General features: G+C 54.1%; 3 protein-coding genes across 4 annotated transcripts in view; 2 read left to right on the top strand and 1 right to left on the bottom strand.

Annotated features, from left to right (window-relative positions):
• Positions 1 to 4,327, top strand: part of MEGF8 (multiple EGF like domains 8) — a 51,734-nt gene extending 47,407 nt beyond the window's left edge. The window contains exon 41 of one of the 2 annotated variants that reach the window (XM_032172735.2): positions 2,046 to 4,327. In XM_032172735.2, the coding sequence (XP_032028626.1) occupies positions 2,046 to 3,314 (1,269 nt within the window). In that variant the 3' untranslated portion in view covers positions 3,315 to 4,327. The remainder of the gene's footprint in view (positions 1 to 2,045) is intronic. The other variant, XM_032172736.2, reaches the window with a different exon arrangement.
• LOC116480610 (carcinoembryonic antigen-related cell adhesion molecule 1-like) overlaps positions 1 to 26,431 on the top strand; it is a 1,172,951-nt gene that overhangs the window by 576,560 nt on the left and 569,960 nt on the right.
• On the bottom strand, positions 12,238 to 15,477 carry CNFN (cornifelin). The gene is made up of 4 exons (XM_032172813.2): positions 15,420 to 15,477; positions 14,108 to 14,221; positions 12,558 to 12,694; positions 12,238 to 12,461 (listed from the first exon to the last, which is right to left on the bottom strand). Exons 2-4 carry the CDS (start codon positions 14,217 to 14,219, stop codon positions 12,372 to 12,374), a joined length of 339 nt encoding a protein of 112 aa, XP_032028704.1. The 5' UTR covers positions 14,220 to 14,221; positions 15,420 to 15,477; the 3' UTR covers positions 12,238 to 12,371.

Below are 26,431 nucleotides of genomic sequence, written 5' to 3'. Positions count from 1 at the left end.
CCAGGCTAGAGTGTGGTGGTGCAATCTCAGCTCATTGCAACCTCTGCCTCTCTGGTTTCCATCATCCTCCCACCTCAGCCTCTTGAGTAGCTGAGACTACAAGCATGTGCCATCATACCTGGCTAATTTTTTTTTGTAGAGATGGGGTTTTAACCATGTTGCCCAGGCTAGTCTTGAACTCCTGAGCTCAAGCAATCCACTCACCTTGGCTTCTCAAAGTGTTGGGATTATAGGCATGAGCCACCGTGCCTGGTCGGGCTTTTGGGTTTGTTTTTTTTTTTTTTTTTTTTGACACAGGGCTTACTCTGTCACCCAGGCTAGGGTATAATGGCACAATCATAGTTCACTGCAGCCTTGAACTCCTGAGCTCAAGTGATCCTCCTGCCTCAGCCTCCTGAGTAACTAACTATAGGCACACACCACCATGCCTGGCTAATTAAAAACAATTTTTTAAAGATGAGGGTCTTACTATGTTGCCCAGACTGGTCTCGAACTCCTGGGCTCAAGTGGCACCCCTGCCTCAGCCTCCCGAAGCACTGGGATTACAGGCATGAGCCACTGCACCTGTTTTCTCTTGGTTCTAATAGTGATTGCAGTAATAACTAGAATGTCAGGAGCACCTGCCACAGAGCTGGGTGCTGTGCCGTGTAGACAGTGGTGACAGCATAGATATGAAAAGTTTTGCAAGACTGTGCTGGGGTCTCAGTGGGGTACAGACTTAAGAGGAAGACAGATTCAGAGACATTAAATGTCCTAGCTGGGCACAGTGGCTCATGCCAGCACTTTGAGAGGCTGAGGCGGGCAGATCACTTGAGGTCAGAAGTTCGAGACCAGCCGGGCCAACATGGTGAAACCCCTTCTCTACTAAAAATACAAAAATTAGTTGGGTGTGGTGGCAGACACCTGTAATCCCAGCTACTCAGGAGGCTGAGGCAGGAGAATCGCTTGAACCCGGGAGGCAGAGGTTGCAGTGAGCTGAGATCACGCCACTGCACTCCAGCCTGGGCAACAGAGTGAGACTCTGTCTCAAAAAAAAAAAAAAATCTCACTCCAGATCAGGTGGTCAGTTAGACTTGGAGCCTGGAGTGACACTGGACTGATCTCAGAACTTGAGTGGTTTCCACTAAGCCACAGGAATCATAGCCGTTATCCATCCAGCCACACATTCATTCAGCACACAGTCATTGAGCACCTAGCATATGGCAGGCACTGTGCGGGTTGCTGGGGACACAGTATGGAACAAAGCAGGCAAATGTTCTGTCTTTAGGCGTTTGCATTCTCATGGAGGCATCAGAAATGAATAAACAAGTCAGACGCTCGTGTGTTAGACAGTGATGAGCGCTAAGGAAAGTAAAGTAGGAAGCGGAGGCTAGGGCTGTTGCGGAGTGGGAATGGTAGACACAGTGGCCAGGGAAGGCCTAGGTGAGAAGGAGGCTCTTGAGCAAAGACCCGAAGGAGGCAAGGGGGCTTGACAGGCTGACAAGTGACAGGAGAACCATACAGGCAGAGGGTCCGCCAGTGCAAAGGCCCCAGGGTGGGAGAGCGCCTGGCACAGTATAGAAGCATCCAGGCAGGCAGGCGAGGCTGGCTGACCCCGCGCCAAGTGCCATGCACATGATCAGTGGTCCTGTGAGCGAGCCGTGGTTACTCCCTGTGTGCAGAGCTCATAGGTTAAGTCTGTGTGCTCAGGCTCAGTGAGGTTAAGTCACTAGTCCAAGGCCACACAGCTAGCAAGGAGGTAGAGCCGGAATGCAGCAGCGTTCTTCGTTGCTGTGCCTCAGAGTGCCAGAGGCCTCAGTATCAGGGTGCTCAGGTCATTAGGGTGGCACCAGGGGCAGCAGTGCTGGAGTGTCAGGTCCTGGCAAGGTCTACACTGTGGCAGAGAAGGTCCAGGGGGGTCACAGGGAAGTGACTGGGGCAGTGGGGGTAAGGCCCAGGGCAATGGCTACTTAACAGTGGGTATAGAGTATTGGTCACTGCTGCTTGGGGGACAGGCTGGCGCCACGCTCAGCCCTGATAGCCACTGCCTCTAACCCTGCCTGCAGTGCGCCAAGTGCCGGGAATCGTTTCACGGGAGTCCGCTGGGCGGCCAGCAGTGCTACCGCCTCATCTCGGTGGAGCAGGAGTGCTGCCTGGACCCCACGTCCCAGACCAACTGCTTCCATGAGCCCAAGCGCCGGGCACTAGGCCCCGGCCGCACTGTCCTCTTTGGCGTGCAGCCCAAATTCACCAATGTGGACATCCGCCTGACGCTGGACGTGACCTTCGGGGCCGTGGACCTCTATGTCTCCACCTCCTATGACACCTTCGTGGTCCGTGTGGCCCCTGACACTGGCGTCCATACTGTACACATCCAGCCACCCCCACCCCCACCACCTCCACCACCCCCTGCAGATGGTGGGCCCCGGGGGGCCGGGGATCCAGGAGGAGCAGGGGCCAGCAGTGGGTCGGGCGCCCCAGCAGAGCCACGGGTACGGGAGGTATGGCCGCGGGGCCTGATTACCTACGTGACAGTGACGGAGCCGTCAGCAGTGCTGGTGGTCCGCAGCGTGCGGGACCGGCTGGTCATCACCTACCCACACGAGCACCATGCCCTCAAGTCGAGCCGCTTCTACCTGCTGCTGCTGGGCGTGGGAGACCCAAGTGGGCCCGGCGCCAACGGCTCGGCCGACTCGCAGGGCCTGCTCTTCTTCCGGCAGGACCAGGCCCACATCGACCTGTTTGTCTTCTTCTCCGTCTTCTTCTCCTGCTTCTTCCTCTTCCTCTCACTCTGTGTGCTCCTTTGGAAGGCCAAGCAGGCCCTGGACCAGCGGCAGGAGCAGCGCCGGCACTTGCAGGAGATGACCAAGATGGCCAGCCGCCCCTTCGCCAAGGTCACCGTCTGCTTCCCACCTGACCCTACTGCCCCGGCCCCCGTCTGGAAGCCGGCTGGGCTCCCACCACCCGCCTTCCGCCGCTCTGAGCCCTTTCTGGCACCCCTGCTGCTGACAGGGGCCGGTGGGCCCTGGGGACCCATGGGAGGGGGCTGTTGCCCACCAGCCATCCCCGCCACCACTGCTGGGCTGCGAGCTGGGCCCATCACCCTCGAGCCCACGGAAGATGGCATGGCCGGTGTGGCCACACTGCTGCTCCAGCTGCCTGGCGGGCCCCATGCACCCAACGGCGCCTGCCTGGGGTCAGCCCTCGTCACACTGCGGCACAGGCTGCACGAGTACTGTGGGGGCAGTGGGGGTGCTGGGGGCAGTGGGCATGGGACTGGTGTGGGCCGGAAGGGACTGTTGAGCCAGGACAACCTCACCAGCATGTCCCTCTGACGTGCCCAGGGTCCTCATCCACAGCAGCTGGGTCACCTGATGGGGCCGCCCTGGACTTGGGGTCCCTCCACCTGGGGGCCCCTGGACACTGTCTACTTGGAGACCACTGGCTCCCTTCCCCCAGGGGTGCCCAGATGGGGCCTCGTTTGTTCGGCATTCAGCAGCTATTTATTGAGTACCTACTCTGTCAGGCACTGTCATAGGCATGGGGCAAAGCAGGAACCGAGAGACGAGGTTCCCTAATCTCATGGGACTTAGATTCTAGTGAAGAGAGACAATCAGTGCAGACGCACACACCCCACACGCACACACACATGAACACATGCACATGTGCACACACGAGTAAGATGGCTTCAGAGAGGGAGAAGCGCCATGAGGCCTCCAGAGGACGTGGCAGTGAGGGACGATGGGGTGAGTCAGCTGGGCATTCAGAGAAGCTAGACTGAGAACGCCTGAGAACCAGCTACGGGAAGAGCTTCGAGAAGTGAAGGCAGAGACCCTGGGTGGAAGCAGGCTTTTATTGGAAGGACCAGAAAACTGGCAAGTGTGACCCAGATCAAGTGTGAGGAGATGAGGCTGGGGACAGGCAGGGGCTGGATCACCCAGGGCCTTGTGGGCCCCACATAGGGTTTTGGGTTTTATTCTCAGGGCAACGGGAAGCTGTTGGATGGTTTGATGAAGGGGAGCGACAGGATATGATGTACCTATTTAAGAATTTAAGAGGGCCAGGCGCGGTGGCTCATGCCTATAATCCCAGCACTTTGGGAGGCCAAGGCGGGCTGATCACAAGGTCAGGAGTTCGTGACCAGCTTGGCCAATATGGTGAAACCCCATGTCTACTAAAAATACAAAAATTAGCTGGGCATGGTGGTGCACACTTGTAGTCTGAGCTATTCGGGAGGCTGAGGCAGAAGAATCGCTTGAACCCGGGAGGCGGAGGTTGCAGTGAGCTCAGATTGCGTCACTGCACTCCAACCTGGGTGACAGTGCGAGACTCCATCTCAAAAAAACAATTTAAGAGGTCACTCAGTTGTGCTGTGGAGAATGGACCGGAGGGACAAGAGGGGCAGCAGGGATGGTGGGCTGGAGTAGGGTGCTGGTAATGAGGGAGTCTGGCTCAGATGCAGGATGTGTGTGGAAGAATATAATGATGGTGTGGACGTCAGGGTGAGGGAGGAGACAAAACCACGATGACCCCTAGCTTTGTGGCCTGAACTGCGGGTGGCTGAGGGGGTCGTTAATTGAATGGGGCAGACTGGGGTATATGAGGAAGATCAGAGTCCGGTTCTTGACATGAGATGCCCTTCAGACATCTCTTCACTCAGGTCCAACTAGGGATACAGAAACACTGAATATTTCAACAGCAGAAATTGAGTGGGGGGATTGATAGCGCTGGCGAGGGAAGCGGCTGGGAAGAGACAAATGGCACCATGAGACAGCCCAGAGGTGAATAGGACCCCCAGGCTGCAGGGACAAAGCTCAGCGGTGGTGTTACCTCACCGGGGACCAGGGTCACGCAGCGAAGCTGGAACAACAGAGGCGTGTTGTGGGGAGCCTCAGAGGGGACAAAACCTCTGCCTGAGATCCCACCCCAGGTGGGCATGGGGGCCACTGAGGTTGGGGATGAAAATGCCGGTACCGTCAGTGCACAGCCCTGTTCCAGACAGTGCTGCCTGGAAGATTTCTGGGCTCTCCAGAGGAGCCACCCCACACCTGAGCCACCTCCTTGGACTCCTGTCCTCTACCCCTTTGAGGACCTCCCTCTCTTTTACCCTAGCTGTCTTCTTGAACTTGGGACTCTCCTTTCCCAAGACTTCCATCACTAGCTCCTGGAGGGACTGGACTCTGCATCTTCCCTTCGCATGGAGCCTCAGTGTGAGAGGCCCTGCCAATGCATGCATGTCAGAGGCGGTGGGGACCACATCGGAAGAGGGGGGCGACGAAATTAACAAATAAAAAGTATGGGGAAGACCCAGGTGTCTGAGCGCATCTGCACATGTCCCAGCAGGGCTAGGTCTCAACTCTGACCCAGCCCCACATGCTGGATAACTTGGATAATTGCCCTTATGATGGTGCCACTTCCAAGCCAGGGTGGCTTTGTTCCTGGCTGCCCCTCTTAAAGGGGGAAGGGGGAAGGGGGAAGGGTATGCCACAACAGAAGCGTAATAAACACCAATACACAGCTCGTTTCCCGGAAGGGATGTGCTGAGGGCAGACGTGGGTGGTGGCTTTTGACTCTTCCCTAGATCTTCCTCAGGGAGACCCAGTTTGGCTCAGGAGGGAAAACAGGCTGCATTGGTCCCAGCTACAGCTTTTTGTTGTTGTTTTGTTTTGCTTTTTGAGGGGACAGAGTCTCACTTTGTTGCCCAGGCTAGTGTGCAGTGGTGTGGTCTTGGCTCACTGCAACCTCCATATCCCGGGTTCAAGTGATTTGCATGCCTCAGCCTCCCAAGTAGCTGGGATTATAGGCACGCGCCACCATGCCTGGCTAATTTTCTTCTATCTTTAGAGGAGACAAGGTTTCACCATGTTGGCCAGGCTGGTCTCAAACTCCTGACCTCAAGTGGTCCGCCCACCTTGACTCCCAAAGTGCTCGGATTACAGGCATGAGCCACTGCACTTGGCCTTTTTTTTTTTGAGACAGGGTGTCTTTTTCTGTGACAGGCTGGAGTGAAGTGATGCAATCATTGCTCACTGAAGCCTCAACTTCCTGGGCTCAGGCGATCCCCCCACTTCAGCCTCCCGAGTAGCTGGAACTACAAACATGTACCACCTCACCCAGCTAATTTTTCTAATTTTGGTAGAGATGAGGTTTTACCATGTTGCCCAGGCTGGTCTTGAATTCTGGAGCTCAAGTGATCCTCCCACCTTGGCATCCCAAAGTGCTGGGATCATAGGTGTGAGCCACCATGCCTAGCCCAGGCAAAGATTTTATTCTGGGCCCCGATAGAAGGGTTCAAACCAGACAGGGCCGAGAATGAAATGAGACCCCAGCACAATGAGCTTTCTCTCTTTTTTTTTTTTTTTTTTTTTTTGAGACGGAGTCTCGCTCTGTCGCCCAGGCTGGAGTGCAGTGGTGCAATCTTGGCTCACTGCAGGCTCTGCTCCCCGGGTTCACGCCATTCTCTTGCCTCAGCCTCCCAAGTAGCTGGGACTACAGGTGCCCACCACCTCGCCCGGCTAATTTTTTGTATTTTTAGTAGAGACAGGGTTTCACCGTGTTAGCCAGGATGGTCTTGATCTCCTGACCTCGTGATCCGCCCGCCTTGGCCTCCCAAAGCGCTGGGATTATAGACGTGAGCCACCGCGCCCAGCCCAATGAGCTTTCTCTAATTCGATTAGAGTAACAGTCAAAACCGAAAGCATCATGAGAGCTGCTTTACGTGGCATGCACCTAGGCAAACAAAATCTCTGATTCCACCCAGGTGGGAGCTGGAGATCTCTGTCCTCTCCATCAGCCTCAGCAGCATAGGCATCTTGCTGGGTGTGTTAAACAATGTATCTTTTCTGCACAACCCAGCTCCAAAGTGCAAGCTGGTTGCTTCATCAGGTGCTCGGCGGAGGACGATGTGTCGGACCCAGAGGGTGTGTGAGTCTCCATTATGGGCCAGGAATAACACTGTATTTTCTTTTTCTTTTTTTTCAGAGATGCTCTTGCTTCGTCACTCAGGTTGGAGTGCAGTGATGTGATCTTGGAGCACTGTAGCTTCAACCTCCTGGGGTCCAGTGATCCTCCCACCTCAGCCTCCTAAGTAGCTGGGACTACAGATGCACGCCACCAGGCCTGGCTAATTTTTTTGTATTTTTGTAGAGACAGGTTTTCGCTGTATTGCCCAGGTTTAACATGGTATCTTCATACTTTGTGGGCAATTTAAGGGATTTCCAGGGGTTACTTTGACCTCACGTGAGTTTTGCCTTTATGAGCTAATAGTAGCACCTACCCTCCAGGATATAACCGTGAACTTGCATTTATATGAACTGAGCAGCACATGCTGGACAGTTTGGGTGACATACTGCTGTGGTTTCATTTGGTCTCTCCAGCAATCATGTGAGGTCAGTAACCCATAATCCCCTTTTGCAGAGGAGAAAACAAAAGGTCATAGACATGGTTTAGCTGTTGCATGACAGCTGTCAATTGACTCTCAGATCCATGTGCCTGACCACCAGGCTCTTCCACCTCCCAAGGAAGGACCCCTTAAATTAGGTCGACATAGCTGAAAGCTGTCCCAGCACAGAGCAGGCACTGGGGCAGGGTGTCCAAAAGAGCTGATTTTTCGGCTGGGCGTGGTGGCTCACGCCTGTAATCCCAGCACTTTGGGAGGCTGAGGCAGGTGGATCACCTGAGGTCAGGAGTTTGAGACCAGCCTGGCCAACATGGTGAAACCCTGTCTCTACTAAAAGTACAAAAACTGGCTGGGCGTGGTGGCTCATGCCTGTAATCCCAGCACTTTGGGAAGCCGAGGTGGGCAGATCACTGAGGTCAGGAGTTCGAGACCAGCCTGGCCAACATGGTGAAACCCCATCTCTATTAAAAATACAAAAATTAGTTGGGCGTGGTGGTGGGCACCTGTAGTCTCAGCTACTCGGGAGGCTGAGACAGGAGAATTGCTTGAACCCAGAGGCAGAGGTTGCAGTGAGCCAAGATTATGCTACTGTACTCCAGCCTGGGCGACAGAGCGAGACTCTGTCTCAAAAAATAAATAAAAATAAAAATAAATAAATAAAAGTACAAAAATTAGCTGGGCGTGGTGGCAAACGCCTGTAAACCCAGCTACTCAGGAGGCTGAGGCAGGAGAATCACTTGAACCCGGGAGGTGGAGGTTGCAGTGAGCGGAGATCACGCCACTGTACTCCAGCCTGGGCAACAAGAGCGAGACTCTGTCTCAAAAAACAAAAACAATAGCCAATTTCTGCTAGGGATAATGCAGAATATGCCAACTAGAGAGCTAAGGAGTGTGAGATGTGCTGCCCTGAGAGAGGGAGTCCTGAGGCCATGGAGTTCCTCCTGCATGAGCAGAAAGGAGCTAAGGTTCTTTAGGACTCCTCCGTGTTATGCGTGGACCTCTCAGGTGAAGTGTCTTCCTAGCAGTCATCCTGTGACTTTGGCCTCCTAAGCAGATGATTTGCACCATGACCGGGCCTTTTCTCTGGGATGCATAGCCACGCTCCCTCCGACTCTCACAAATGCTCTATGGTACGTGTTCCTCCCTCCATGTCAGCCCTCCGCCATCACTTCTCCCTGCACATACCTGAGTGTAAGTGGCGTATGCTGAAGTGGGAGAGAGTCTGGGCATGGAAGGCTGGATGCCTGGTTCTAGCTATGTGCGGCTCCCAACCCCCTGGGGATTTCAGGGATAGAGGGAATATTTTACTGAGGGCCTCCAGGCACTGTGCTGAGTGAGTGCTTGGTGTGAATCTTATCTTGCCAACATCATCACTGGGAGGTGCTAGCTTGGTTTTCCATTTTGCCCATTCGAAAGCTCTGTTGACTAAGAACTCAGGGCTAAGTAAGAGACGAAGGCCGGGCGCGGTGGCTCACGCTTGTAATCCCAGCACTTTGGGAGGCCGAGGCGGGCGGATCACGAGGTCAGGAGATTGATACCACGGTGAAACCCCGTCTCTACTAAAAATACAAAAAAATTAGCCGGGCGTGGTGGCGGGTGTCTGTAGTCCCAGCTACTCGGAGAGGCTGAGGCAGGAGAATGGCGTGAACCCGGGAGGCGGAGCTTGCAGTGAGCCGAGATCGCGCTACTGCACTCCAGCCTGGGTGACAGAGCGAGACTCTGTCTCAAAAAAAAAAAAAAGAGACGAGCCAGATTGTGACGCAAGCCTGTCTCTGTTGCCCCACACATTACCTCCAAAGTTGCTTCCCTTTTCTAAGCCGATGTCTTCTGATTACCTACAATGGGCCCCACATTGTGCTGGGAGCTGGGGACAGAGTAGTGAATAAGGTCTCTGCCCTCATGGAGCTGATAAGCCAGTGTGGTGCCCAATAATAAGTAAATGATGCTGCATGCTGGAAAGTGATCAGAAAAGGCAGTGAGAGAGCAAGGGGTTGGCACTTGCTATTTTGCTTTTTTTTTTTTTGAGATGGAGTTTCGCTCTTGTTGCCCAGGCTGGAGTGCAATGGCGCGGTCTCAGCTCACTGCAATCTCTGCCTCCCGGGTTCAAACGATTCTCCTGCCTCAGCCTCCCAAGTAGCTGGGATTACAGGTGCCTGTCACCACGCCTGGCTAATTGTTGTATTTTTAGTAGAGACAGGGTTTCACTATGTTAGCCAGGCTGGTCATGAACTCCTGATCTCAGGGGATTCGCCCACCACGGCCTCCCCAAGTGCTGGGATTACAGGCATGAGCCACTGCACCCGGCCTGGGACTTGCTATTTAACATAGGTGGGATGGGAAGGCCTCTCTTGTAAGATGATAAACGAGCAGAAATTAGGGAGTGAGCCAGAGGGACATTTGAGGGAGGAGCATTCCAGGCCAAAGGAACAGCCAGTGCAAAGGCCCAGAGTTGGAGTGTGCCTGACATTTCAGAGAAACAAGATTCATGCGGTTGGAGCAAAGAAGGAATAAGGGGAGATAGGGAGACAAGGTCACGGAGGGAACAAGAGCCATGTCTTGTAGGTCCCTGCACCATGGTGAGGACTCAAGCTTCCACTCTGTCAGAGATGGCACCATGGGAGGATTCTGAGCTTGGGAAGAATGAGCTCTGACATAGGTGTTCACAGGATTCCCCTGGGAGGAAGAGGCTAAAGTGGTAGGAGAGGGTGGGAAGCCCATTGAGGAAGGCCTGTGTCCGTGTTGAAGAGGAGAGTGGCTGGAACAAGGTCGGGATAGCAGAGCGGGGAGAAGTGGTGAGATTCTGGATATATTCTGAAAGCAGAACCGGGGAGAAGTGGTGAGATTCTGGATATATTCTCAAAGCAGAACCAGCAGAATTTGTTGACAGATTGGGTGAGAGAGAAAGTGACTGAGCAACGGAACCGGTAGAGTTTGCTGTTTCCTGGCATGGCAAAGACTAGGCAGAGTCAGTTTGGGGGTTGGGGTACATCAGCAGTTAGGTTTTATATATGTTAAATTTGAGATGGCTCTTAGATATCCTGAGGGAAGATGTCACTCCATGAGTGGATACAGCTCCAGAAAGAGAGAGAGAGAGAGATAACAGCAAATAATAGTAATATATTAATATTAGAATAGGCCGGGCGTGGTGGCTCACGCCTGTAATCCCAGCACTTTGGGAGGCCAAGGTGGGCAGATCACGAGGTCAGGAGATCGAGACCATCCTGGCTAACACGGTGAAACCCTGTCTCTACTAAAAAATACAAAAAATTAGCGGGGTGTGGTGGCGGGCCCCTGTAGTCCCAGCTACTCAGGAGGCTGAGGCAGGAGAATGGTGTGAACCCGGGAGGCGGAGCTTGCAGTGAGCCAAGATCGTGCCACTGCTCCAGCCTGGGCAACAGAGCAAGACTCCATCTCAAAAAAAAAAAAAAAAAATTTTCGTAGAGATGTCTCTCTGTGTTGCCGAGGTTGGCCTCCAAATCCTGGCCTGAAGTGATCCTCCTGCCTCAGCCCTCCCAAAGCATTGAGATTAGAGGCAGGAGCCACCACATCCAGCCCACAGTGATTCGAGTTCACACTTTGGCCTTTCCCTGTGTTCCATCTCTTGTTCTCACAATAGCCATATGACATGCTAGGGATTGTTAGCCCCAGAGGGGGAATCAGGTTCAGAAAGGTTTATGAATTCACTAAGATAACACAGCTAAATGGTGAGGAGTCAAGATTAGATCCCAGGTCTGTCCAATTTTGAGACCTGAACATTTTTTGATCTGCTGTTGGTTGCTTTTGCAGGAAAGAGGGTTGATTGAAGTAGACGGTCCCTAACAATTCCTTTTTAGGCCAGGCGCAGTGGCTCATGCCTGTAATCCCAGCACTTTGGCAGGCCGAGGCGGGAGGATCACCTGAGGTCAGGAGTTCGAGACCAGCTGGACCAACATGGAGAAACCCCGTCTCTACTAAAAATGCAAAATTAGCTGGGGATGGTGGCGCATGCCTGTAATCCCAACTACTAGGGAGGCTGAAGCAGGAGGATCGCTTGAACCCAGGAGGTGGAGGTTGCAGTGAGCTGAGATCACGACATTGCACTCCAGCCTAGGGAACAACAGCGAAACTACGTCTCAAAAAAAAAAAAAAAAAAAAGGCCGGGCGTGGTGGCTCACGCCTGTAATCCCAGCACTTTGGGAGGCCAAGGTGGGCAGATCACGAGGTCAGGAGATCGAGACCAACCTGGCTAACACGGTGAAACCCTGTCTCTACTAAAAATACCAAAAAAAAAAAAAAATTAGCTGGGCATGGTGGTGGGCGCCTTTAGTCCCAGCTACTCGGGAGGCTGAGGCAGGAGAATGGAGTGAACCCGGGAGGCGGAGCTTACAGTGAGCCGAGATCGCACCAATGCACTCCAGCCTGGGCAACAGAGTGAGACTCCGTTCAAAAAAAAAAAAGAAAAAAAAATTCCTTTTTAGCTCCAGAGAGCCTTAAGCTTGGAAGTTCTCTGCTTTGGAGATAAAAGTCCTCCACGCCTGTTCGAATTGTGTGCAGGTCAACAGTCCATAGGTATGGAGCAAGCAAGGGCGCTCTCCTGTTTTTTCTTTGAACTTCAGTGCCCCCCGTCCTCCCAAGACTGACTTTCTGGTTTTGCTTATTTTCAGAATGCAGGCAGCTTCAGGCAGGGAGTCAGCAGCTAAAGGGTTAGTGGTTTTACTTTGTTAGGGTGAGGGCGCCTGGGGTTTGGGAGGGATAACTTGCCAAAGTCACACACTGCCTGGCGCGGTCACACGTAGGCATCTGTCGTGTCCCCACCTCTCTCACCAATCCTCTCTCTCCACCCAGATTCCTACCCTGGGACAAAATGGATGTAGGCGGAGTTGGTTTTCAGGTTTTTATTGTGGGTGCATTTCTGGCAGCGGGACAGGGGTGGTGAGGCAGTCCCTCCCAGGAGTGGCCAGAGAAGGCCAGAGGCGAGACTGGTGGAAAAGGACGGGGAAGACAGGGAACTTCCTTACTCTCGGATCTTCAGCTCCCGCGCCATCTGGCAGAGGGCGCAGGGCAGACAAAAGGTGAGGGCCGCCCAGTCGTGCCCGACGGAGCCCTAGAGGGTGGGAGAGAGCGGTCAGGAGCCCTGCGGTGGGTCCCAGGAGGCCAGTCCCCAGCTCCCCGCTCCCGCGGGTCCCCAGCCCGCAAGCACCTGGATGTGGTAGCGCTCCCGCATGCCGGTGCGGATGGAGTGCAGGCCTCCGGGCAGGTAGGGCGCGCAGCAGCACTCGCCGAAGTCGTCGGAGATGCGGCAGGCAAGGCACAGAGGAGCAAAAGTGCCGCACAGACCTGGGCGGGGCGCAGGAGCTCAGGGGCCGGGCCAGCCGGGGCCTCCCGACGGCTCCGCCCCGGGGAGGGGCGCGGTTGATTCGCCCCGGAGGCATTGAGGGTCCCAGCCAAGGAGAGGTCTCAGAGGGAATTAGGATGGCTTAGCGATTGGAAGACAGGGTTTTGTTTTTGTTTTTGTTTTTTTTTTTTTAGAAATTGGAGGCTGGGCGCGGTGGCTCACGCCTGTAATCTCAGCACTTTAGGAGGCCTAGGCTGGCGGATCACGAGGTCAGGGGTTTGAGACCAGCCTATCTAACATAGTGAAACCCCGTCTCTACTAAAAATACAAAAATTAGCCAAGCGTGGTGGTGTGCGCCTGTAATCTCAGCTACTCGGGAGGCTGAGGCAGGAGAATCGCTTGAACCCGGGAAGCGGAGGTTGCAGTGAGCATAGACTGTGCCATTGCATTCTAGCCTGGGCGACAGAGCAATACTCCGTCTCAAAAAAAAAAAAAAAAAAAAAAAGAAAAGAAAAAAAAGGAAAAGAAATTAAAGTCTCAGTCTGTCATCCAGGTTGGAGTGCAGTGGTGTGATCACACGGCTCACTGTAGCCTCAACCTCCTGGGCTCAAGCAATCCTACCGCCTCAGCCTCCCGAGTAGCTGGGACTACTGGTGTGTGCCACCACCCCAGGCTAATTTTATTTATTTTTTTTATTTTTTTGAGACGGAATCTTGCTCTGTTTCCCAGACTGGAATGCAGTGGCGTGATCTCGGCTCACTGCAACCTCTGTCTCCTGGGTTCAATCAATTCTCTGTCTCAGCCTCCCGAGTAGCTGAGTTTACAGGCGCCCGCCACCACGCCCGGTTAATTTTTTGTATTTTCAGTAGAGACCGGGTTTCACCATCTTGACCAGACTGGTCTTGAACTCCTGACCTCATGATCCACCTGCCGCGGCCTCCCAAAGTCCTGGGATTACAGGCGTGAGCCACTGAGCCCGGCCTATTTTTTATTTTTATTTTTGTAGAGATGGGGATCTCATTATGTTGCCCAGGCTGGTCTTGAATTCCTGGCCTCAAGGGATTGTCCTGCCTTGGCCTCCCAAAGTGCTGGGATTACAGGCATGAGCCACTGCACTGGGCCAGGAGCTAGGGTTTGAAGAGGGAGTTGGGGGTCACAGTGAGGAAAGCTGGGCATGCAAAGGGGAGGTTGAGGGCCCGAGAAGTTGAGTGTAGGAAGGCATGAGGTAGTATCCTAAGGAGTGTTGGGGGTCTGAGGAAAGGGTGAGTGTCAGAGTGGGAATTCCAAGTCCAGGGAAGGGAGGTGGGAGTGGGGTTAGCAAGCGGTGGGAGGAGGTTGGAGGTGAGCTTCCCTCTCCCGATTCCCCCCAAACCCGCCTTCCACCAGGCCTGGAGAGGGAGCAGGCAGGCACTCACAGACAGGCATGTCATTGCAGCAGTCCGTGAGACCTGTGTGCCAGTCACTGAGCTGGGTCTGGTAGCAGCTGGTGGTGGCGCACTGGGGCTGACTGGTTACGGGGTAGGACATAGCTGCAGAGGTGGGAGGGTAGGGGTGAGCTGGCAGCCTCGCAGCACCTCCTGGGCACCCCACTTCTGCCACCCTTCCCTCTGCCGGGCAGTCTGGGTGGGGCCGCCAGGCCCGCACTGAAGGGACACCACTGTGCCTCCCCCTTCCCTTCTGCCACATCTGGGCACTGGCAACCCCAGTCTGTCCCTGTTGCTGCTGGCTCCTGCACGTCTGGTTAGGCTGGGGGTGGGGGTCTCCTGCACATCTGAGGAAGGGTGGGAACCACATCTGGGTGGGGCCTGGCGGTGCCGCCTCCTCCTTCACGTCTGGGCCTGGGTTCTGGGTTGCAGCATTTCTGGGGCCTCTGGGGTGGAAGCAGGCGCCGTCTGTCTTCGAAGCAAGGGTGCCCAGGGGAGGGAGGCGGCCAGGTTCCAGTACCGAGAGGGTTGCTGGTCCACCCAGCGATCCCACCTTTGCCTTTCACGTTGTCGTGCATCTCAAACTGCATCTTGCTGGCCCTGAGGAAGTGGTGCTGGGGACGGCAGAAGTGGCTGCGGCGACAGTGGCGGAGTCTGTCCAAGGGACGCTGGATACTGGGAAGGTGGGGGGCAAGGGACTGGGGCACTGGGGGCTGGGCTCTCAGGGGGAGGGGAGCTGGGGAGAAAGAGGCCAAGTCAGCCTGCGGCCAGGAGAGACATGGAATAGGGAATGGGTAGGGTGGGGGCGAGAAACTCGCCCATCTCTTTCCAACTGCCCGACAGATTGCAGAGGACCCTCCCCATACCCGAGATAGAGCTTGAGGGAGAACAAGAAATGGAGATGGACAGAGTCAGAGACAAGGGGAGAAAGCTCAGAGCCAGGTGCCCGTAGAGATGTCACCAGTAACGCCCACATGTGCCCAGCACTTTGACTCCTCTGCAAGCCCATCTCACAGATGAACACTGAGGCTCAGAGACATGAGGAGGAACGCCCCACGTCTGACGGCCCAGGCCAAGGGGGTTCGTAGAGGTGATGCTGGGCCCCAGGACTTCTAAATTCAGCTCAGCCCACCCCAGTTAAGAAGGAGGGATTTGGGGGCATTGGGAAGGACAGAGATGTTCCGAGAGACAGACAATCAGAGATATGAAAGGAGACAGAGTGATATGAGTGGGATGAGGAGGAGGGAGAACAGAGTAGAGGCGCCCAACCTCAAAGAAAGGGCTGCGGAGGGGATGCTCCTACCTGTAGGACCTCGATGGCAGTGATGGAGACAGACGTGTGGAGACACGGGCACTGACTTCTCCCTCTCAGCCCAGAGCCACTTATATGGGCGGCCACGCAGCCCTGGGCGGGGCTCTGACAGAGGTGCCCAGGGAGCCAAGCCGGTCTGATCGACCCTCTCCCCGAACTGGGATTTCCCACCCTCCCTCTCCACTCCCATCCCCCCACTTCTCCTCCTGCCTCAGCTCCCAGGACCGAGGGGAGAGAAGGAGGTGAGGGATGGGGGAGTGGGGGGGGTGGGGGGCCACAGCTGGGTCAATGTGCAGAGACCAAAAGAGAGGGAGAGACAGAAACACAGTGTCAGAAAGGCAGGCAGGGAAATCCCTCTAGACAGAAGAGAGAGAGAGAAGGAGATTCAGAGAGATGGAGACACGCAGGAAGATGTAGAGAGATGGAGAGGTGCCAAGAAACAGAAGGGCACAAAAATGTGAAAAGAAATAACAAGAAGAGGGGAGATGGGCCAGGCATGGTGGCTCTCGCCTGTAATCCCAATACTTCGGGGGGCTGAGGTGAGAGGATCACTTGAGCCCAGGAGTTGGAGACCAGCCTGGGCAACATAGGGAGACCCCATCTCTATAAAAAATACAAATAAAATTAGCTGGGCATGGTGGCATGTGCCTGTAGTCCCGGCTACTTGAGAGGCTGAGGCAGGAGGATCGCTTGAGTCCAGAAGGTCGAGGCTGCAGTGAGCCGTGTTCCCACCACTACACTCCAGCCTCAGTGACAGAGCGAAACCCTGTCTCAAAAAAAAAAAAAAGAAAAAAAAAAAAAAGGAAAGAAAAGAGGAGATGGGAGACAGAAGAGAGACGGAGATGGAAAAGTGGAGAGGCAGGTGGGGGGATCACTGAACAGGCTTAGAGGGCAGGGAAATGGGGAGAGGTGATGGGTGGGGAAAGAGAAAGGCCGGGTGGAGTAGGAGCGAGTGCTGTGTGGGACTCCCCTTTCAGGCTCTCTCTCATCTCTCTCAGTGACGTCCCCACTTTCCTGGGAGAGGGGGACAGTGTCCTCCCCATTCAAGCCAGGAGACACATGGGGGGCAGTGTGTTTTGGGGAATGACTCATGTTGGAACCAAAGCAAATAAACACACCTCATCCCAGCTCCAAACTGGGAAGGGAGGAGGCTGGGAACTGAAAAGCCGCAGTTCCTGAAGGATGTGGACGTCACCCGGTTCTCCTGGGTCCTAATGGAGCAAAGTACTGGGGGCTTGGACCCCGGGGTCTGAGGGAGGATGGGCTGGGGCCCCGAACTCCTGCGTCTCATGAGGCCGGGCTGCACATCCCTCAGTAGGGTAGGGGTCCTGGGATTCCACACTGCTGGGCCCCTGAGCAGGGAAGGAGCTGGGGGCCTGGATGCCTGAGTCGCCAAGTTCTCCCCCCAACAGGCCTGACGGGGTTGGGAGGTGACTCAGTGAGGGAAGCAGCGTTAGAGCTGGGTGGGGTTCTCAGCACGGGTGTCACCCCAAAAATGTAGGAGGCACTAGAAAACTGGGGTGTCACCTGCAGAGAAGGTGGTGTCATCACCCCACTGGGTGTGGGGTGATGGCAGGTGGATTGCCCTGCTAGCCTGGGATCCCAGGTATCCCCTCCCTCCCTCAAACACATTAGGACCCAAGCCTTGGTCTCCCAGCACCACCCAGATGGTTGGGTCTCCTTGTCCCCAGAACTCTCGGCAGCGCTCACTGTCTTGCCGGTGCACGTCCCTCATTGGTCCTAGAGCCTGGATGTCTGGGGGACATCTTCTCCTCACTTGTGTCCTAACATCCCTGTCTCCTCATCTCTGAATCTTCGTCTCTCACCCTGCATCTTCAGCTTTCCAGCTGTGAATCTCTCTTTCTTTCCTCATCTCTGCAAATCTCTTTCTAAATCTCTGTCTCTCCATCTCTGGGTCCCTCTCCTTCCAGGCTCTGTGTCTCTGTGCCCTTATCCCAGGTCTCTGTCTCCTATGTCAAAATCTCTTCTGAATCTCGCTTCCTATCTCTCTTCATCTCCAGACCTGCCCCGTGAAGGCAGCCACAGGGCCCCATCCCCGCTGCTGTCCAGACTAAGGGTGTAGGTGACTCAAGGTCAGTCATCTCCGAGGACCCTAGGGCTCCCAGGATGACACTCTGAGTTGTCCTCAAGTTTCCTCTCTCACTCCTGACACAGCCTGGGGGCCCCGATTAGATCTAGCAATTCATGCAGGTGAGGAAATAGAGACTGGGGAATCTGTGAGGTGGCCTGCTTGGGGGTGAGGAGGGCTGTGAGAAAGAGGAGGAGCTCCTGGGGGGCTGAGGAGTGATGGTGCCCCAGTCATCAGGCATCGGCCTACATCCTCCTCAAACAGGGTTGCCACATAAAACACAGGCTGTCCTGTAAAATCTGAAATTCAGATAAGCAACAAACAGTTTTTTTTTTAGCATAAGTATGTTTCATGCAATATTTGGGGCATATTTATACTAAAAAGTATTTGTTATTTATCTAAAATTCAAATTAAATTGGGCTTCCTGTAGTTTTATTTGCTAAATCTGGAACCCTACCATCAAAGACAGAGGAATCCAGGACTCCAGCCCCCTCTTTTCCCAGAACCTAGGAGTCCAGGCCCCAGCCTTCCCTCCTCAGGATCTGAGAGTCCAGGTCCCAATCCTCCTCTTCCCCCTTAGAAGGAATGGGGCACCCAACCCCCTCCTCCTTTGGAAATATAGGAGTCCAGGCTCCCAGCCCTTTTCTCCCCAGAACCCAGGCATCCAGACCAGGTCTCAGTCCAGTTGCCCAATGTGGGTCAATCATCACTGTGAGTTTCACAAGGTGGGTTGTGCCATCTGTGGCCCTGGTGGAACTGGTCGGGCTGAGCGGACAAGTGGGGTGGCCCCCCTTCCCATCCTCAACCTGCTGTTTCCTTGAGGGCCAGCCCAGCAGGGCTGGGAGTGAAACAGGAGGGACTTGGGGAGCTCTGGGTGTGCCCCTGTGTTTGGGCGTGTTGTGTCTCTGTGTGTGGTTGTGACCAATTGTCATGACAATCCCTGACTGTCATGATGTGTCTCTGTGCTTTTTCTGTGGTCTGCGGTGTGATATGAGAGGGTCTCTTCCATTTGTGTGTCTGTATTGCCCTCCTGTGAGTCCACACACTGTGCACTGCTGTTTGGGTGTTTTTGCAGTTATTGTGATTCTGTAATTCCGGTTGGATTAAGGTAGCAATTATTTATTGAATGGCAGCCTTATGTGATGGACTCTGGAGCCAGAAAGCCTGGGTTCAAATTCGTTTTTTTTTTTTTTTTGAGATGGAGTTTCGCTCTTGTTGCCCAGAGTGCAATGGTGTGATCTCAGCTCACCACAACCTCTGCCTCCCAGGTTCAAGCAATTCACCTGCCTCAGACGCCCGAGTAGCTGGGATTACAGGCATGCACCACCATTCCCGGCTAATTTTTTGTATTTTTAGTAGAGACGGGGTTTCTCCATGTTGGCAAGCTGGTCTCGAACTCCTGACCTCAGGTGATCTGCCCGCTTCGGCCTCCCAAAGTGCAGGGATTACAGGCATGAGCCACCACGCCCAGCCTCAAATTCTTTTTTTATTGAGACAAAGTCTCACTCTGTTGACCAGGCTGGAGTGCAATGAATGGGAGGACTCACTGCAGCCTTGACCTCCCCGACTCAAGTGATCCTCCCACCTGAGCCTCCTGAGTAGCTGGGACCACAGGTGTGCACCACCATGCCAGCTAATTTCTACAAATTTTTTGTAGTGACGGAGTCTTGTTATGTTGCCCAGGCTGGTCTCAAACTCCTGGGCCCAAGCAATCCTTCTGCTTCGGCCTCCTAAAGTGTCGGGATTAAAGGCATGAGCCACTATGCCCAGCCTGGGTTCAATTTCTGACTGTTGGCTGGACATGGTGGCTCACACCTGTAATCCCAGCACTTTGGGAGGCTGAGGCAGGCAGGTCATGTGAGGTCAGGAGTTCAAGACCAGCCTGGTCAACATGGTGAAAACCCATCTCTACTAAAAATGCACATAAAAAGCCATGTGTGGTGGCATGTGCCTGTAGTCCCAGCTATTCGGGAGGTTGAGGCTGGAGAATTGCTTGAGCCCAGGAGGCAGAGGTTGTAGTGAGCCAAGATTGCGCCATTGCACTCCAGCCTGGGTGACAGAGCGAGACTTCATCTCAAAAAAAAAAAAAAAAAAAAAAAAAACCTACCAAATTCTGACCGCCTGTCAGTGGCTGTGAAACCTTGGGCAAGTCACTAAACTTCTTTGGATATCAATTTTCCCACCTGTAAGATGGGTTGTTGCAAATAAAGTTGTTGAGAGCATTAAATAAAAAGTGCGGCCGGGCACAGTGACTCACGCCTATAATCCCAGCACCTTGGGAGGCTGAGGCAGGCGGATCAGTTGAGGTCAGGAGTTCATGACCAGCCTGGCCAGCATGGTGAAACCCCATCTCTACTAAAAATACAAAAACTAGCCGGGCATGGTGGTGTGTGCCTGTAGTCCCAGCCACTTGGGAGGCTGGGGCAGGAGAATCGCTTGAACCCAGGAGGCAGAGGTTGCACTGAGCCAAGATCGCACTACTGCACTCCAGCTTGGGCAACAGAGTGAGACCCCGCCTCAAAAAAAAAAAAAAAAGTGCTTGGAATTGTGCGTGTCACATAGGAAACATTTTTTGTTGCTGCTGCTGATGACGATGATGTGTTCATCTGGTTGCCGGGGATATGGTAGGGAATTAACCCAGGTCTTTGCTCATGGTCCTCCTGGTAGGAACTGGATGACTGGTCCAGCTCTCAGTGACTGGTCATGTAATTGCATCGCTGGGGTGTCTGTTTTGCATGTGGAACAGGATATTTCTTGTGTGCTGTGATCACGGGCGATTCTGATTGTGTGCCTATATTTGTGTTTGTGCTTGTAGGTGATTATATTGCTGCGTGTGTGTGACTCTTTGTGTGGGTGCAAATGCAAGATCAAATCTAACACAAATTGTGAAGGCACGTGTTTGGTGTGATCTTGCATTTCTGACTCTGAGGTGCTGGGAGTGTGTCTGTAATTGAATCTTGAGAACCCTTCTCTCAGCTGTGAGGCCACTCCCTTACATAACGTCCCATAGGTGACCCCTGGGAGAGATCCTTCCAAGATGAGCCTTGGTTTCTCCCTAATGGGGATAGTGGGCCCAGTGGCTCAAGGAGAAACGGGAGATTGAAAGGGAAGGTGGGAGGAAACCAGTGAGGCCAGGGAGAGGGTAAGAGACGTGATGGTGGCACAGAAAAACGATGGCTGGATGGGGACAGAGGAAGAGCTGCCCAGAGATGGGGATCTCTGTCCATTCATTCCATGAGCATTTCCTGAGCCCCTGCAATGTGCCAGGACCTCTGGTCGGTTCAGGGTCTGGGAGAAAGCAGAGAGACCCAGAGAGATGAACGCCCACCAGGAAAGCTGTTGCTGCCCCGAGGTGGCCCACTGCCTCCATGATAGGCCTCAGTGACAGTTCTGAGTGATGGAGATGCAGCGATGGGGAGGGACAGAGAAGGCCAGATCTGTCCAGATCAAAGAACAGAGGCCATGGGGGAAAGGTCCCTTCCAGGCGAAGGGGACTGCCATGAATCATTTTCTTATCACCTCCTAATAAGCTCATGATGCAGCTGCACCTCCTAATCACTATTTTCGACCCCAACCAGGCTCACGACCACAGCCAGAAGGGTTGGACAAGCTTAGTGTCGTGGATTCATGGGAGAAAATATCTGGGAGACCCCATCCTTGGCCCTGCTTTCCCCAGGACCCAGGAGTCCAGGTCCCCCGCTCTCCAGTCCCCCAGCCCCGGGAGTCCCACCTCTCAGCCCCTCTCCTTTTGTTTGTTGCCTGAGTTTCCTTTTTTCTCTCTGGGCCTGTAACTCTTTGTTTATCTCCATCTGTGTTTTGTGTCTCTCTTGTATCTTTACATCTGTATCTTGATTCTCCCTCACTGGGCCTCAATTTTCTCACTTGTAAACTGGGGATAATACTACTAATAATAATCCAATCTCTCAGAGCTGTGACGAGGAAGACATGAGATAATTACGTAAAATGCTCAGCACAGAACCAGGCCACAGTAAACTCAGTACAAGAGAGCTCTATTATTATTACTGTTTTATTTTTGCTATCTCCCCTTTGGTATCTCTGTTTTTCTCTTGGTCTCACGTGAGTCTCCAGTCTCCTCTAGCTCTGGGTTCCTTTTGCAGACGGCACCTGCCTCTGACTTCCCTTTTCGGGATGAGGAAAGGGCATATCCAGGCCAGGGCTTCCCCTGAGCCTCTTCCTTCTCCCTCTCCATTCCAAGCTCCACCTCATTACCCAGAACACGTGCCTGCGGGTAAGGCCTGGCTCCCTTACCATAAATAGCCTCATAAAATCCTGAACCCCAAACCTGTCGTCCCTGGGCGGGCGAGTGACTCAAGATCCCGGAGTTCCCGCTCCTAGACACTAAACCTTCAGGTTTCCAGCCCCCTCCTCCCTCTGACCCAGGAGTCCGGGCCCCTAGTCCCTCCTTCCTCGGGTCCCAGACTTCTTGTCCTTCAGAACCAAGGAGTCTGAACTCTCAAATCCCCAACCTTCCTCAAGACCCAAGGATCGGGTCAGCAAACAGCCTAGGTATGTGGGGCCAGAAACTCCATTCACGACCATTCTGCGACCGTCTACGCCCAGGGTTCCCACCCCGACTCAGTCCCTCCGGAGGCGGGTCCGACACGCGAGGCGCTTCTTTGGAGTCTGGCTGCGAAAGCTATCCATGACGTCAGTCACTGTCTTCCAGCCAATGGACACTCGGCCTTCTACCTCCCTGGGCCACTCAGGACCCTTTGCCTGGTAGGCGGGGCCCACAGCCCAACTCGGACAGCGATAGGCTTTCGGAGACGCCAGTCTCTGCCAGGCCCCGTCAGTCGGCCAATAGACGCGGAAACTGAGGGATCGGAATCCAGGTCCACTCCGCAGAGGACGGAGCAGGCTCGCGAGGGAACCGGTTCTCCGGGTCTGGCCGGGTAAGCCCTTTCCAGCACGCCTAGTATTGGGATTCTGCACATAGCTCGGCTGGGAAACTGTGAGGCTTAGTGAGGCTCGAGACGGAGTGGGGAGCTCAGTCCCGGCGAACCCATCTTGCTTTCTTGGAGAAACTCAGACCGGGATGCTGGATCTAGTTATTCATCCATCCGTTCCTCCCACCCTAAGCCTGATTCTCGTCTGCTCCTGCCTTCCTGCTCCTTCATCCGTTCTGCCCTTCCTGCCCTCAATTCTTTCACTCACGGATTCCCTCGTCTAGCCACTCACTCACACACTCTCCCACCTATTAGTTAGACAAACATTTCCTGAGGCTTCTGGTGTGCCAAGCCTCGTGCTGGGCGATGCTGGTGACCAAGATGAGTCAGGCCTGGGCCGTACCCTCAAGGAGCCCGGGTCAAATGGGAGGATGGACGTTGATGGGCATGGGTGTGCGGAGACGGTGGGGAGCCCAGGAGAGACTTTTTTGAGTTTGGCGTGGTCGGGAAAGGGTTTCCAGGGGAGGGGCCATTGGAGCTGGATCTTGGAGGAGCAGAACATGCCAGGCAAAGTGGAGATGCCAGGCAAAATGGGTGTGGGGAGGGTGTTTCAGCGTGACCAAAGACAGGGAGGCATGCAGGAGCAGTACTGCGTGCAGGTGCCTAAGCTGAAGGCCAGTCAAGTCTGTATGGCCAGCAGGGGAACTGTAAGGCTGGAGGAGGCCGAAGAGATGAGTAGAGGCCAGGCTGAGGAGCTTGGACTTTGTCCTGAGGGTGAGGGGGTCGTGGAGAGCCACGGAAGGGTTGAGAGTAGCGGAGGACAAGGTCATAGTTGGTCCAGAACTGGAGGAATGAGACTGGAAGCCAGTAGCCCAGGAGGTGGCTCTGGCAGGGATTCAGGTAGAAGAGAGTGGAGCGTGGATCAGGGAAGAGGCCGAGGGGATAAGACAGAGATTCAGGAGGCAAGGCTTGGTGCTGTGGCTCATGTCTGTAATCCCGGCACTTTGGGAAGTTGCAGTGGGAAGATCACTTGAGCCAAGGAGTTCAAGCCCAGCCTGGGCAACATAGTGACAGCCTCATCTCTACAAAAAATTAGCCAGGTGTGGCCAGGCGCAGTGGCTCACTCCTGTAGTCTCAGCACTTTGGGAGACCGAGGCAGGTGGATCACGAGGTCAGGAGTTCAAGACCAGCCTGGCCAAGATGGTGAAACCCCATCTTTACTAAAAATGCAAAACATTAGCCAGGCTTGGTGGTGGGCACCTGTAATCCCAGCTACTCGGGAGGCTGAGGCAGAAAATTGCTTGAACCCAGGATGGGGAGGTTGCAGTGAGCTGAGATTGCGCCACTGCACTCCAGCCTGGGCCATAGAGTGAGACTCAAAAAAAAAAAAAAAAAAAAAGAAAAGAAAAGAAAAAGAAAAATTAGTCAGGTGTGGTGGTGCATGCCTATGGTCCCAGCTACTGAGGAGGCTGAAGCAGGAGGATCACTTGAGCCCGGGAAGTTGAGGCTGCAGTGAACCAAGATGGTGCCACTGCACTCCAGCCTGCACAAGAGTGAGACCTTATCTCAAAAAAATAAATAAATAAATAAAATAAAAATAAAAATAAGGAGATTCAGGAGGCAGAGAGAACAGAAAGTGGGGATTGATGGGCTATGGGACAAGGGGTTGTCCAGGATGAGACCCAGAGCTCTAGTCTGGAGGACAGTGGAGCCATCCCTGAGGTGGGGACAGGAAAGAGGAGCAGGTTGATGGGTAGTGACTGTTTTGACAGAAGTGAGCAAGGGGGTTCTATGAGTTGGACAAGGAGAGCGGTGACTCAGCCCAGTGGATCTGGACCTTCAGGAGGAGTTCTGGGCTATAGCTCCCTGCCCCAGCACAGGCCCTGACTCAGAAGTCACTTGCTGGGTGAACGAGGACCTCTGAGCTGAGGATCCCTTGCTTCGCATCCTGCGAGGAAACCGCTTTGTTGTTTCTGCATCTTCAGTCTCTCCCACCGCTCCAGCATTCAAACATGTCCATCATCTCTAAACACGTGCCCTGTATCAAGCTCTCTTGTGGTGCCCACTGGCTCAATCCCTTACCTTCCACTCCCTCTTCAACCCACTATGTCTGGCTGCCCAACGGCCATGACCCTGCAGTGGCTCTGGACAAGGTCACTGAGGTCACCTGCTCATTGCTGAGACCTGAAGGTGACATTTCAATCCTCATCTGAACTGGTCCACTCCCTGAAACTCCCTTCACCCTACATCCTCCTTCCTGGCTAGCTTCCTCCCTCTCCGGCTGCTCCTTAGAACCCGCCAGACTTGCCTTCCACTGCCCACCCCTGCCCACCCCTTTACTAGGGGCGTGATCCTCAGGGCTGTCTCTGTCCTGGCCCTCTTGTTGCTGTCCCACCTGCCCAGGCTTCCTGGAAATGTTCCAGTCCCTTGGTTCCACCTAGACTGCATATTTTTTTTTTGAGACAGAGTCTCATTCTATTGCCCAGGCTGGAGTGCAGTGGCGCAGTCTCAGCCCACTGCAACCTCTGCCTCCCAGGTTCAAGCGATTCTCTTGCCTCGACCTCCCAATTAGTTGGGATTACAGGCGTGCACCACCACACCCGGCTAATTTTTGTATTTTTAGTAGAGACGGGGTTTCGCCATGTTGGCCGGGCTGGTCTTGAACTCCTGACCTCAGGTGATCCACCCACCTCGGCCTCCGAAAGTGCTGGGATTACAGGCGTGAGCCACCACACCCAGCCCCAGACTGCACTTCTGACCCTTGTTGCCTCCTGGATTGTCTTCCTGAGACCTTCCAGCTCACCATGTCCAGAATGGCCCTCAGCAGGTCTCGCCTATCACACACACACCTGAGCCTCCTCCCATTGAAGAGACAGCTTCACTGTCCACCTGCTCCCATGGCCAGACCTGGGTGTCATCTCTGTCCCCTTGCTGTCCTGTAACCTCATCAGTAGGTGCTGTTCTTCCCACCTTTTATGGCTCTGGGACGCTCCACCTACACTCCCTACCCTCACGGCTCCTGCCCCAGCTCAGGCCTCCTCCTTGGCCTGTAGGGCTCCAGTTTTGCCCTTTTCTGTCCATCCCCCAGTGTCCCAGCAGGATCTTTCAGTGCCCTGAGCTGACCCTGGCCCTTTCCTGCTCAAAGCGCTCCTGTGGCTCCCCACTGCCCTCCAGTTTAGTCCAAATCGTACTCCAGGCTCTTCAGGCCCTGCTCCTGCTGACCACTCCAGGCCCCTCACGCCCCTCCCCACTTTGCACCTGACCTTCTGGTCAGCTGGAAGCTTTTTCTAGCCAGGTGGCAGCTTTGATCACTGCCAGCTGGCTCTCACAACCTGGCATGTTTTTTCTTCCTAGCAGACTTTTGTTCATCCTTTAGTGTCAAGCTCAGATCACCACCTCTGTGAAGCCCTCCCTGACTACCACAGGTGGAACCCCTGGGGACTGTGACACCCTGTGTCTGTTCTTCCACCCTCTCTGAATCCAGGATCAGAAGCCCTTTGAAGGCACGACCTGGGTATAAATCATCTCAACTCCAAACTCAGGACTTACAAGGGGCCAGAGAGTTGGTCCAAGAGCTGATTGTCACAGCTGGACAGAGCTTGCATTTCCAGTTTTTGTTTTTTTGGAAACAGGGTCCAACTCTTGCCTAAGTTGGAGTGCAGTGGTGCGATCATAGCTCACTGCAACCTCAAACTCCTGGGCTTAAGTGATCCTCCTGCCTCACCCTCCTGAGTAGCTAGGACTGCAGGAGTGTGCCACCACGCCCGGCTAATTTTTAAATGTTTTTGTAGAGACTGGTCTATGTTGCCCAGGTTGGTCTCAAACCCCTGGACTCAAGCTATCCTCCTGTCTTGCCTCCCAAAGTGCTGGTATTACAGGCGTGAACCTCCGTGCCCGGCTGCATTTACAGTATTTTGAGCGCCAGTTTGTTTCTGATTTCCTGCTAACTTTGCTCCAGTTTTGCAGGGTGTCTGGGTCACTGGAGCCTATGAGACCCAAGAGATTAT

This window comes from Hylobates moloch, unplaced genomic scaffold (assembly GCF_009828535.3).
Source record: "Hylobates moloch isolate HMO894 unplaced genomic scaffold, HMol_V3 SCAFFOLD_13, whole genome shotgun sequence".
NCBI classification, from domain to species: Eukaryota; Metazoa; Chordata; class Mammalia; order Primates; family Hylobatidae; genus Hylobates; species Hylobates moloch.
This window is presented reverse-complemented; position numbering and strand designations above follow the sequence as displayed.

What these genes read in the sequence shown, in the direction of transcription:
- CNFN (XM_032172813.2), bottom strand. Translation starts at nt 14,219, where the DNA reads ATGTCCTACCCCGTAACCAGTCAGCCCCAGTGCGCCACCACCAGCTGC. An exon ending in CTGCAATGACATGCCTGTCT is followed by an intron (nt 12,695 to 14,107) that starts GTGAGTGCCTGC and finishes CGCCCCGCCCAG; the next exon opens with GTCTGTGCGGCACTTTTGCT. An exon ending in GGGAGCGCTACCACATCCAG is followed by an intron (nt 12,462 to 12,557) that starts GTGCTTGCGGGC and finishes CCCACCCTCTAG; the next exon opens with GGCTCCGTCGGGCACGACTG.